The 13,851-nt window shown below is 28.9% G+C and overlaps 1 protein-coding gene across 2 annotated transcripts; it reads right to left on the bottom strand.

Annotated features, from left to right (window-relative positions):
- Window positions 1–8,845: 8,845 nt before the first annotated feature.
- On the bottom strand, window positions 8,846–13,484 carry LOC145187172 (uncharacterized). 2 transcript variants are annotated; one of them, XM_090096336.1, is made up of 4 exons: window positions 12,568–12,721; window positions 10,253–10,294; window positions 9,978–10,124; window positions 8,846–9,782 (listed from the first exon to the last, which is right to left on the bottom strand). In XM_090096336.1, exons 3-4 carry the CDS (start codon window positions 10,116–10,118, stop codon window positions 9,141–9,143), a joined length of 783 nt encoding a protein of 260 aa, XP_089952462.1. In that variant the 5' UTR covers window positions 10,119–10,124; window positions 10,253–10,294; window positions 12,568–12,721; the 3' UTR covers window positions 8,846–9,140. The 2 variants fall into 2 exon arrangements, with proteins under 2 accessions (XP_089952462.1, XP_089952461.1); XM_090096335.1 differs by having other exon boundaries at window positions 8,846–10,124; window positions 12,568–13,484.
- Window positions 13,485–13,851: the final 367 nt, after the last annotated feature.

Below are 13,851 nucleotides of genomic sequence, written 5' to 3'. Positions count from 1 at the left end.
ACGCTTTGGTTTATTCTTATGAGTAATAAACGCTGATAGCTGTTTTTCTATTTTCAAACTGCGTTTCCACGAGGTTTCTCTAAAAAAAATATTTTCAAAAAAAAAAAAGAAAATAAGAACAAAAAAAAAAAAACAAACAAACATTTTTTCCTTTAAGTTTTTTTAATCCTTTATTTTTTCTAATTTACAATACTCATTTTAGTATTAAGACTAAAATACTTCAAATAAGATTAAATGTTAAAAATAGGATTAAGCAAATATAATTATGTCTAGTTACAAATAATGTGTATATATGTAACTACATCTAATGTAATATGACATAGCTTTGTAATATAATACATATTATATAGCTATATTTCATATAGCTATTATATATATTTCATATAGCTACTACGTAGCTCCTGCTATGTTTTGTTTAAATATCATTGAATAGATTTTATGACCCTCGTGCAGCTGGAGCTCCTCTATCCAACTAGATAGAGGAATTTTAGCTGCAACACGAGAAATACGAGGTCAAATTAATTTTCTCCTAGAATAATTTTGCCATTTCAGCATTTGTGTTTTGAATGCTAAATGTTACCAACATTCTATGGAATAAAACTAGTTTTAACAAGGAGTAAATTCATCTTTGATTATTGATCTTAATCACATTATTTACTTCTGTGCGCTTTGGACGAAATGCACATAGAGAAAATAAGATTGTGTAAAAGGTAGATCATGTAGATTTTTTTGATAGATTATTAGGAAAAAAAATCCCGGCAACAGTGATAATAAAAAAAATTTATCAGCTGAGAAATCAAATGTCATAAAGGCAACTGCTAGACACTTCTCGAGATATTGATGATCTGTGATGATCAATGATTTACATTTCCATAATTGCTAGATTTACTGGTTTACCAGATCAGAAAGTGTTTTACAAAAAATTTAAGAAAATAATTGCTTCAAGATTTTCTATCTACCCTTTTTTAAATTTTGTTTTTGCTAAAAATTCTGATTTTAGTTAACATTTCGTGGCCCCACGTGGATTTAAATTCCACCATGCGTTAAAAAAAAAAAAAAAAAAGATTTGCAGTTTGTTACATAACTTATAAAGAAACACGATCTTTATCATGTTCCTGTCACATTTTTAAAACAGTATAAAATGAATGGGGGTTTAAAAATTAATGTTCAAAATAAATGTTTGTAGGTTGCTTTAAAAAGTACAACCAACTGGTTACTCACAAAAGTTTCAACGTGAAATAAAACAAAGCATGAATACTTTAATAGTGGTGTTACTCATAATGGTGGTTTCATCTGAAGCACAAGGTAAAGTATAAAATCGTTAATGTGTTTCCTCCTACTTCCTTCTTACTATCATCATCATCATTATCATCACCATCATCATCATCATCATCATCATCATCATCATCATCATCATCATCATCATCATCATCATCATCATCATCATCATCATCATCATCATCATTATCGTCATCATCATCATCATCATCATCATCATCATCATCATCATCATCATCATCATCATCATCATCATCATCATCATCATCATCATCATCGTCATCATCATCATCATCATCATCATCATCATCATCATCATCATCATCATCATTATCATCATCATCATCATATTCAACATCAATCAACATTATCATGACCATCATCATCATCATTCTGTCTTAATAAATGGAATACTTTTTCTAAAGGTCCTCGTGGTGGTGCTACGAAAGGTCCTCGTAGTGGCGCTACGAAAACGGAGCAATCCCTTGAGGCAGACTCTGGAAAGTGCAAAGAATGCAAATATAAGTTAAACTCAATTTTAACGAGCACTGACTTCAAAGAAAACCAAGGATTGATTTTAAAAGCCTGCAATTCAACCTCAGTATTTCAATATTTCAGTAAATGGGTACGAAAAGCTTGTTTATCTTTTATCTAAAAGTTCTTTAAACCAATTTTCAAATAAAAAATTTTCGAACGATTTTTTATTTTTATTTTTTTTTTTTCCAGTGCATAAGTCTACTAAAGGTTTCTGCATTTTCGAAAATTTGTAACCTGAGCTCTTCAGGGTGTGAGGTATAAATTAAGTTTAAACTTTACGTCGACAGATTGCATTATAAGTTACTTTATTAGATACACTCTAGAAATTTTTCACTCATAGATTACACATACAAACATTTAAAAGATGTTGATGTTCGTTTTAGTGCTTGCAAACATGTTAGCCATTACCACATTGTTTATGATGATACGATGTACTATCAAACACTCGAAAAGAGAAAAGAAGATTCAGCGCTGAATTGAGGATTCGGCGATGAAGACTTAGTGCCGGTTTATTTTTTGTTGATGAAGTCAATAAATCAAGAAGTTCGTGAGAAATTAAAAAAAAAACTTTTTAAAAGAAGTCATTAAATAATTATAAAATCATTAAGTTATGATAATTATGATAATTATTAAAATTGATAACTTTAATTCGTACAAAAGTTTGTTTTTAGTTACTCCGTTATCTCAGTGATTCACTTAATAGAAATATGTATATAAATAAGGTAAAACGAAAAAACAAAGTACAAATCAAAAATATTACTAATATGTTAATCCTACTCAACATTTAACATAAAGAAAACGTCTTATTATTAAACTCAAATATTTTTAAATTCATCAAAATGTTTGTTCATCATTTGGCATACAACTGCAAAGTTCTCTAAAAATATACTCAGTTATTTGGTTGACGGATTTGCTAATCAAGAAGGAAACATCAACATGGTCAATTTATAAAAGCTACGTTACATTATAAAGAATGTAGAAAAAAAAAAAAAAAAAAGATAGCTACTAAAGATTAATGTTGCGAACCTTGTGGAGGCAGCGCGTCAGTGTTTGCGTAAAAACAAACTGCTTCGCCTAGCTCTCTTCCCGTTAAGAGAGTTGGCAAATTTATAAGTCTTAACATGCTCATAGCAGTTCTTTAATATGTTTCGATTAATAAAAAATCTTGTAAACCTCCTTCCGCAACAAATACTGACGCAAGTTTGTTAAAAATTTACCTAACGTTCTTTTTAAGTTAATCACTCAGCAAATTCTTAATTTAGACTATCCTTTTAGAAATTTTTAATAATTCTCAGTTATTTGATTTTTTGCTTATGATTTCTTTTACAAAAGAGCATTAACATTGGTACAATGCATTATACCACACAGCTTTGAAAGGTACTACGTGCTGTAAAATTGTCACGTTTGAAGAACTCGTTAAAAATCAAAATAAATGAGAAATCCAAACTTTGTATTAACTTATTGTAATTGCAAATATCTTCAATTTCTGAGTGCGGTCGATGAAATTCAATTTCTGAGTGCGGACGATGAAATTCAATTTCTGAGTGCGGGCGATGAAATTAAATTTCTGAGTGCGGGCGATGAAACTCTTGTATCCAATTTAGGCCAACATCGTTTGCTTACATTTTTTTGCTGAGCACAACGCTTTTTCTTGATTTCCTTCTCTTTGCAAAACTCGACAGCAGGATTCGCTAAATTATTTCTTTTTTGCTGAAAATATTTCGTAAGAGCATTCTTACGCAGCTATCTATTCCAAGAACCTTTTTTTTGTTGATGCTTTTGGGTTTTGTCTGTTCCTTTTTATATTAGTTGCCATAAACATAAATGTTATTCAAATGAGTATGACAATATCGCAGTTGGAATTGTATCAACATCACCTATGGTTTACACTCTGATTCGCTATTCCTATGTTTTTCCAACCTATCAATTATTTTCTCTACGTGTAAAGCCAAAACTTCTACTGCGTCATGTTTTGATTCAAGGCGAATTTTATATTTTCTATTGACATGCGTAGAAAACATTTTTTCCTTTTTTCGGCAGCAGAAAAAATGTATTTGGAATGGAATGGCAAGCAACCAAACGCATTTTCTAAACGCAATAATTTATAGTTGGTTGTACTTAACGCGAAATACACAAAGATAGCTTGCCTAAGCTTTCTTGCCTACCTCGTGCGGAATATTTAGTAGATTGATAAAATACAAAAAAAGCCATTTAATTTCCAAAACAATGCAGAACATTGAAAAATTACAAGAAACAAATTATATCTTTCTAGTTAATTTATGTTAGTTTATGTAGCAAATTCATCTTTCGGGTCTTTTATAAGATAAGTTTTGACTAATTTCGTTTTTGGAAAAATTCTTTCTTTTATCTTTAATTCCTATTACTACTTGCTAGATTAGTGCTAGAGTAGCACGAATTATTAAGAAAATACACAATAAAATTACACAATATTAAGTCAATACTTAAAAATACGAATGCAAAATAATTAAAAAAAAACATACCAAATATGTTAACAGTTTACGAATTAGATTGAATTAATAATTAGACTTTGATCGCCATTTGAGTGTAACTTTATTTTTCTAACCATTTATATAACATGCCAGCAATACACGTTTATATTACATGCCAGCAATAAACGTTTTCGTGTAAAAAAATGTGCCGATTTGACACTATTACTAAAGTAAGTTAAAGATTATTTTTTAAGAGACTTTTTTTTATTTAAAAGTTTTATAACTTAAAGTAATTTCCGTTTTTCCATTTTTGGTAAAAACACGTGAGAGTTTAAATCCGGATTTAAATTCACACGTGTTTTATTTTAAAAATAAAAGTTTATGGCATAACATAAAATACATGGTAAGCATGTTGCAGGATTAAAAACTTGCAACCCCAATATACCTGCCACCATAGTACATTACAAACTTACACTCCACCCCCACCCACCCCTCCATACATAAGGCATTACTATGTAAAACTAAAGTTACATAAAATATTTTAAAAGTTGATTCATTAAACAAAAATATGGCTTTTTAGAGAAAAATCGTTGTAAAATACTATTTATGTTTTTAACTTAATCTTATAATTTATCAATGAATGTTTAAACTTTTGAAAAAAACACAACAACACAGTACATATTCTTCTAAATATGGTAGTGAGTTAATATTTACAGTTACAGAAGAAGGTATGTTTAAATCATTGGCCGTGAAATAGTTTGAATTTGACTTTTGCGTAAAAAATTTTGACTGGAGGTATTGTGAAATAGTATCCCAGTTAATGACGCCTCATATTGCCACAGCTTAAAGATGTTTTCAGAGTAATGGTTGGGTTAAGTCTTTTCTTAAAAGAGAATTTTAAATAACATTAAGCATAAAAGAAGTAAGACCAGTTTCGATTGAGGAATATTTTCACAATTTTGAATTGAAGGGCTGCCCCCAGAACAGGTTGCCTATTTAGTTGAGCATTAAATTTTACTTTACACTACTTTTAAATTTTATAGGTTATATATTTATTTGATATTAGGCTTGAATATTATTATTTTTGTTGAATATTCTACTCCACTATTTGGTTGTATTTTATTTAGACTGCATTTTCTTCAACTACTTACTAGTTAAAAAAGAAGATAAAGTTGATTAAGAAACCAGTGAAAAAAAAGCAGATATAACAGGAAATGGCTAATAGCAGGTCAAACCTTATACCTTCAGTCAGAAGTATTTAACCTCCAGTCAGAAATTTTATTGAATTCATTACAAATCTTAAGAAAACTTCAAGAAGAAAGCTTAATTTCAAAATATTTTTGGTAGATTGACCAGCACTGGAATTATTTAACAGATAAGTGAGTTTGTTCCACTATTTACATCAGTACATCATAAGAGAGCAGTTGTTTTAGTAAATGACTTTTAGTTCTTTTAATTCAATCAATATTAGGGAGTAGGGACAAATCTACTAACACCATTTTACGGTAACATCAATACTAAAAACTAATAATAAATACAAAAAACTCAAATTTCTAAAATAAAACGCATTTAAAAGTTTTATGCTCAAACTAAACTAAAGCAAAAGATTTTTAATAAAACTTTCAAAATTGTCAAAATAAACTTGATTTTTTAAGATTACATCCTGATAATCGAATATCATTCGAATATCTAGTTTTGACATTAACCTAACATTCTAACACTAAACACTTTTAGCACTTTGTCTCGATAACCTCGGTGAAAATTTCCCTTTCAATCTCCCAAATGCCGCACCAATAAAAGTTGCGCCCTGGGCGACTTACTCTTATGACCTACCTCTACACGCAATTTCTTTTAACCGGTTCCTCATTTTATGTGATATCAATGCACCTATGGTGATTCATGTTATCCTTACTTTAAGGATAATTGGGAAAAAATACCCAAATGCTGCAAAATATACAAAAATATGCAAAAATTTGCTGCATTCTATGGGGATTATATAAATCCTGACCTGAGATGACAATCAGAAAACTCAATTATAGCTCTAAAAAAACTTTACATTGATAAAATATCTTTGAACTTTAGGTCTCTCATTTTTATATTAAAGTTTTTCATTTTTGATGTTTAAGTAAATGAAGATTTTCTGAACATCTTACAAAAGATAAATTTGTTTTTACTTATCCAAGAGCTGGTTTTGAATTTTTTTTAGGAAGGGGTCTCACATTCTTCTTATATCCACACTTGCAACCATTTTTTTGATGAGGCTAAAATTTAATGAAAACAAGTTATAAATGAAATAGAGAGATTGTTAAACAACTCCATCATTGTAGTCATTACAAGCATCTTCTCAAGAGGCAAAATTTTCGGTTGTTTTAAGTAAAATCACTTTGGCATGGGTTTTTTTACTACTTTAAAGTAGTTATGATTTCTATGCTTCATATTCTTAGCGGTTTGGAGATTATACTAGAATCTTCTGGCTTAAATTACTGTAAGAACAAATTTACATATAGTTAGATCATTACATATCCAAGTAGTTTTTCCCACACATGCACTCTTCTTATAATTACAATTCTTGAATTGCTAAAAGAGCTTAAAATATTTTAATTTCCCAAAATATATTTATATCCACATGACTTTTAACATATAACTTCCAAAATGACTTTTAACATATAACAAAAGACAAATGTCTCTTATCTTAGATGTGCTAACTATTGTAATCAACTGTTTAGCTTTTCATAGTCAAGGTGAGTTGAAACCCTTTTGAACCTTCTCTTTTTTGAAGTTTCAGTGCATGGATTCAGTTGCCTGCTCACTAAAAATATCTTTGGGATAATTTTCTTTCTGTATGTATGCTTATTATTATTACTATTATTATCAATACTATTACTATTATTATCATTATTATTATTATTATTATTATCATTATTATTATTATTATTATTATTATTATTATTATTATTATTATTATTATTATTATTATTATTATTATTATTATTATTATTATTATTATTATTATTATTATTATTATTATTATTATTATTATTATTATTATTACTACTACTATTATTATTATATAATTATATTACTTAATAATAATAATAATAATAATAATAATAATAATAATAATAATAATAATAATAATAATAATAATAATAATAATAATAATAATGATGATAATAAAAATAATAATAATAATAATAATAATAATAATAATAATAATAATAATAATAATAATAATAATAATAATAATAATAATAATGATGATAATAAAAATAATAATAATAATAATAATAATAATAATAATAATAACAATAATAATGATGATGATAATAATAATAGTTATAATAATGGTAGATTTTTAAGTTTTTGTGAGTCAGGATGGTGTCAGCTTACATCCCACCAAAAGAATTCTCTGCAAACAAAAGTTAACCCCTCATTGTAGCAAACTATGATGTTTTTACATGATATGTTTAACATTTTTCATCCTATGTTGAAATATTTGTGATTGAATGATGAAAAAGTTTTTAAGATTAAAAAGAGCGTGTCTTCATTTGAAGATGTAATTGATAGAATAATAAGTAATCTTTATTGAATCTCATTGTTCTCTTGATTGACAGCAGTAACTGTTTGTTAAGAACTTTAATTGTGGCATTTAACTGCTTTTCTGAATAAAGAGTACGGACTCATAACTTGGCTACTCTAAAAGGTACTGGATTAGCTGCTGATATAAAAGACCTGCGTCGCTTTATTCAGCATTTTTAATCAGAAAGTCCTTAACTCATTGTAGGTACACTGTTTTCTAAACTTATTGAGAATCATTCACAAGTTTATAGAGATATCTTACAAAATTATAGAGGTACCTTACAAATTGACATAATATTATTTAGTTCCCAATTGATATTAATTAAAAAAGTAATTGGGATTGCCACATTAACAACAAGTTAGTGTGGCTGAAAACACAAATATGTTAATGTGGCTGAAAACACAAATATGATAGTGTGGCTGAAAACACAAATATGTTAGTGTGGCTGAAAATACCAGAGCAAATATGAATTAGGAGAGCCAGATTAAGCATGAATTGGAATAAGAGAGAACGCGCAGCACATTTTTATACAATTTAACACGTACTGGAATAAGAATAAGCGCTTGCCTAATCTGTAAAAGAAAAAAATTATCTTCGATCATGTTCTTTTTTGACAATGTTCATTAATAAAAAAAGAACAAAATTTCAAGCTATAATTTTGGATTGATCATTCATTTAAAATTCAAAATTTTAGGACAAAAACTCAAAGGTTCACGATGTCGTAACAACAAAAGTTCACGATGCTCTGTTTAAAATTGTCTTAAAAAAATTTTTACGCAAATTCCTTGGAAATATAGTTCATATAGTTTTGGGAAGAATTCTTCATTAAGCATTTTTAGTGTTAAAAATGTAAAAATTTGTTGCATTATTTAACTAAAATTTATGGCCTCGAATTTTTAGCCACAAACTCACAAAGGAAAATTAATTCTGGCTTATCATACTGTTATTAACAGTTGCAATGTTTTTTTTTTTTTTTGGTATTGCAAGGTAAACTCAGGACTTTTTCTGTGAAAATCATAAAAATCTTTTCTAACCTACAAATGCTAATTCCAATGATTCCAATGGTCCTTTCTTCGGTAAGCTTCAGAGTCAAACATTCTCTGTAAAATATAAGATCATGTCATGTATCCTCTTCTCTTTGTTCAATATGATCATGTGCTCTCTCAAGAAGTATTAAGAACATTTTTAATCTTTAAGCTGATTATAAATTCATAAAATTATAAGTTAATAGATTAGTTTTTTGAAAAACAGTCTATATTTAGAAAAATTTATAGCAATAACATTAAATCTTATTTTTAACAGTTCAAAGATCTTGTTTTAGTCGCTTCTAAACATTGAAGTATCCATTCCTCTATTGATGATAACTTAATGTCGTCTTCGCTCATCCCGTAAAACGGTTCATCAAGTTTATCTTGAGCACCCTGCAACGCTGAAAAGACGAAGGCTGTTAACACAGAAATATAATATGGTGACCATTCATTTTTAGTTTTTCGGCCTAAAAAAACGCAGTACGGTGAAATAATGGTGGGAAGGAAAAATATAAATATTTTGTTAAATGAGCGAATTGATCGTGGAGAGCGATAATCGCGTACAATTCTGAGACGTTCAAATGTCAGGTACAACGTGTTCATGAGAAGATGAATCCTGGCAATAAGAGAAGTATTTGCTGGCAAATCACTTTTTCGAACAATTTCAATAAGCTGACAAATGTCACTGAAATCTTCATATATTGCTCTGAGAATAACTTTGCGTCGAGGTATTTTCTTGGTTACAAGGTATTCGCGCACATAAAACATAATATTTTTAAGTTTACTATGAACTGTTTGCATCCACATCTTGTCTAAATGTGCCGCATCTTTCCAATCGCGCAAGCAAAAAAACCATGTCATTGCAGCCGCTTTGAAATTCGCCAAATCATCCAATACTTTTTCTCTTCGCTGAAAATCGGCATTTATAGCAAATGCCAATGGAAATACAATAGGTGATACAAGTAGCTTAACATTTATATCAAAAGTTAAGTCAAAGTACGTTGATAAGTATACTGCAATTGCTGCTAGTGCCATTTGAAAAATGACCATAAAGTTAAAATTCTGGATAAAACTTTTTACTGTATTAAAAGTGAATGTGTATACCATAAAATCGCGATAGCATAGACTATCCCAGCTCAGTAATTTAGCTCTTCTTCTTTGAGACCATTCATATATTGGTTCTGTTCCTCGATCGTCTGTAATATCCCAAAAAACTCCTCCTTGTGGGTGTTTTCGCTTAGTCATGTTTATCTAAAAAAAGAAGGTATAATGGCGTTCAAGAGCTTTCTTAAAAAATGATTTTCTCAAAGTTCAACATGTGAAATGTTTCTAAATTTAAAAGAATCTTCAGTTCGAATGAAAAGTATATCAGTACTTACATGATTTTAAATCATGTAATAAATCCAAGATTGTCTTTATCCCTAAAGAGTAAAAAAAGAAAAAACGAAAATGCAGCAAAGAACATTGACACAGTCATAAACCTCCACCTTCAAAATAAGTGTGTTATCAACAGTTTACTTAAAATTTGTGTAGAGATCACATTTCTAATCATCACAACAAAATCATGGTTTAGGGGTCAATTATGGAATAATCTGCAATTTATCATATACTCTTATACTTTTGTGCAAATAAATGAATGTAAAAACTTGACTTCAATTTTGAGCAATGTCAAATAGAACTAACATGTTTTTTTTATTTAAAATTGAAAATTTTCAATAAATTTTTACAGGAAAATTTTAAAGCTGTAAAAAATGGAACAGATGTCTTTCGAGAACAAGAACAGGCATTTCGAGATCTAGGATTGAACAATTTTGAAATAGCTCGAAGACTGAGTTGTTCTCGTAAGAACGTTATCAATGCTAAAAATTTATTTAACGATACTAGTTCATTAAGCAACAAAAAACGCAAGTCTCGCGAACGAAAGACTACCCCCAGAGAAGACGCAGCCATTGCCAGTGTCGCTAAGCTGAATCCTTTGTTGGCGCAACAAAAAATAAAGAACAACTTGCTCAAAATTTAAAACTCGATCTGTCAGCACTGTTAAAAGTTGCTTACGCAAAAATAAGCTATTTGGAAGGGTTGCTCGAAAAAAACCCATTGGTCTCAAAATGTAATACCGTCAGCCGTTTAAAGTTTGCAAAACAGCACGTGCACAAGGATTTAAGTTTTTGGCAAAACGTGCTTTGGACTGACGAGTCTTCGACGGAAAACAATTTGTTCGTCGTCCTCAAAACCAAGAACACAGCCCTCGGTTTACTCTTAAGACCGTAAAACATGGTGGTGGCAATGTGATAGTTTGGGGCAGTTTTTCATGGTATGGTTTGTGGGCCTGTTGCATAGAATACAACGGACAACTGATCAACACATGTACAAAGAAGTAGTACAAAACGTCATGTTGCCATATCCCGAGGAAAATCTCCCTTTGGTTTGGAAATTCCAACAAGACAACGACCCTAAGCACACGGTCAAAAGTGTTAAAAGGTGGCTTAACGCTAAGAAAATTAATGTATTGGAGTGACCTGCACAGTCACCAGACCTAAATCCGATAGAAAATTTGTGGGAGGAAGTTGACAGAAACATAAACCGGTCAACTGCAACAAATTAAGACCGACTTTGGATTGAAATAAAGGTTGCTTGGGATGCCATTACACCTGAACGATACCAAAAATTGATCTCGTCAATGGGCTGTCGTTGTCAAGCAGTTATTGACTCATAAGGACACCGCAATAAATATTAATTTAGCTCCAACAAAGTTTTCTAAACTACTTATACAAAGAACCTCCATGATTTTGGTAGCAAAAGGACGGAATGATAATTTTGTACAGGGTGTGTTATTTAAATTGCCCCCTTATTCTGTACTTCTAAATCATTTATATGATTGTATATTTTTTTTAACTAAGTTACTTACTTTTCTTACTCAGAAACTCAGATCTCTGGAAAATATATCATTACATATTGAACATCAATCTATGCTATTTATTTTGTCGCCACTGTATATATATATATATATATATATATATATATATATATATATATATATATATATATATATATATATATATATATATATATATATATATATATATATATATATATATATATATATATATATATATATATAGGTATTCGTTTAATTAAGAAAGATAATACTATTTGATGCGTTAAAAAGTTGATGTATTTTCAGCTTGTAGTTTATGTATGAATAAACTAATTTAGAGGTTACTAAGGTAACCAAACAAATCCTTTTACTAAAATCTTTTCAACAGCTGCTGTCATACCATCACGTGACTGAACCAGAATATTTTCTTTATATATTTTAATGTCAATATTGGCTAAATTGACAGCTACTTTGGTGTGATATCCGTTAGGTTTGATAGTGCTACTATCAAAAAAGTCGTTTATAAGTAAAAAATAATTTAGATAAATAGTCATTATAGAAATAAACACCTCATTTGTGAATTAAAACTTCCAAATTGAGACCCGAGAAATCGAGGTGTACACTTTCGAGTTGGACAACAACGCAAGTAAATAAACAAGTAAAGAAATAAATTTCAATGAATTTAAGTTAAGTTTAATTAGACTCCATAAATTTAAGTTTAAAAAAAACTGAAATTCGCATATAAAATGCTATTCTTCGTTATTCTACGTTATAATTTGTCGTCATTGAAACAGAAATACAAATGTAAAATCAAACCTGAGATATTTCAGAAGAATATATTCCTCTATTCTTTCTGCATTTGGATTTTTTAATGTTTCTAATGTCAACTGTTGGTGAATATGCATGAAAAAAACAGGCAGCCGTTGTGACGTACCAAAAAAATAAATAAAAAAACCTTTTGAATAAAAAAATAATAGTTTTTAAAAAATAAACAACTTTCATAGTGTATGATGCGTTTACAAACTGTTCATTTTGCATTGTATAAACACTGGGAACATGTTTGGCTAAATGTTGATTAGAAGAAAAGTAAACAACCTTTTTAGTTAAAAAAAAAATCGATAATTTGTTTTTCATTTTATTTTACATTTAGAAAGTACCCAACCTAGTTTCCAAACTACTAAAGTTTGTTTTCTGTACATCATAATTGAAGATTTAACCTTAATACTATGTAGCCTAATTCTGCTTCGTATTACATACATACATTATATACATATACATAAATACATTCATACATACATACATACATACATACATACATACATACATACATACATACATACATACATACATACATACATACATACATACATACATACATACATACATACATACATACATACATACATACATACATACATACATACATACATACATACATACATACATACATACATACATACATACATACATACATACATACATACATACATACATACATACATACATACATACATACATACATACATACATACATACATACATACATACATACATACATACATACATACATACATACATACATACATACATACATACATACATACATACATACATACATACATACATACATGTTATATTTATAAAAAAAAACATCAAGTAATACGAATTCTCTTAATACTTTTCCCAGTTTATTTCTTTCGAGCAAAACTTACTATAGATGACTATTGCAGACTGATGGTATTTGTCTTCTTTTAAAATTTGTTGATATTGCTGAGTTCGAGTTCTACTTTGTAACTCCGTTTCGCCCACGTATTTTTTTGAGTAATTGCATTTAATTAAAAAAATTAAATTCAATCAAATAAGATCAATAGAATAAGAAATTAAGGAAAGAAAACTTATTGATCTCCGATTGATGAAAGTAATGGTTTAGTTTGAATAGAACACGATAATACTTTAGAAAAAACTAGCGAACAAATTGGTCCAACAAGAGTTCTAAGTGAGGATCCCACTTATAGTTATGCTACTAAAATCAAAATCTCTCAGAATTTAATAAAAAGCAACGATTTTCAAAAACTGAGTTCGATAATATATATTCAAGTG

Source organism: Hydra viridissima, unplaced genomic scaffold (assembly GCF_058129835.1).
Source record: "Hydra viridissima isolate aposymbiotic clone 2 unplaced genomic scaffold, HvirCarnegie_v1 scaffold_8, whole genome shotgun sequence".
In the NCBI taxonomy this organism is placed as follows: Eukaryota; Metazoa; Cnidaria; class Hydrozoa; order Anthoathecata; family Hydridae; genus Hydra; species Hydra viridissima.
The sequence above is the reverse complement of the archived record's forward strand: the minus strand, read 5'-3'. Positions and strand labels throughout refer to the sequence as shown.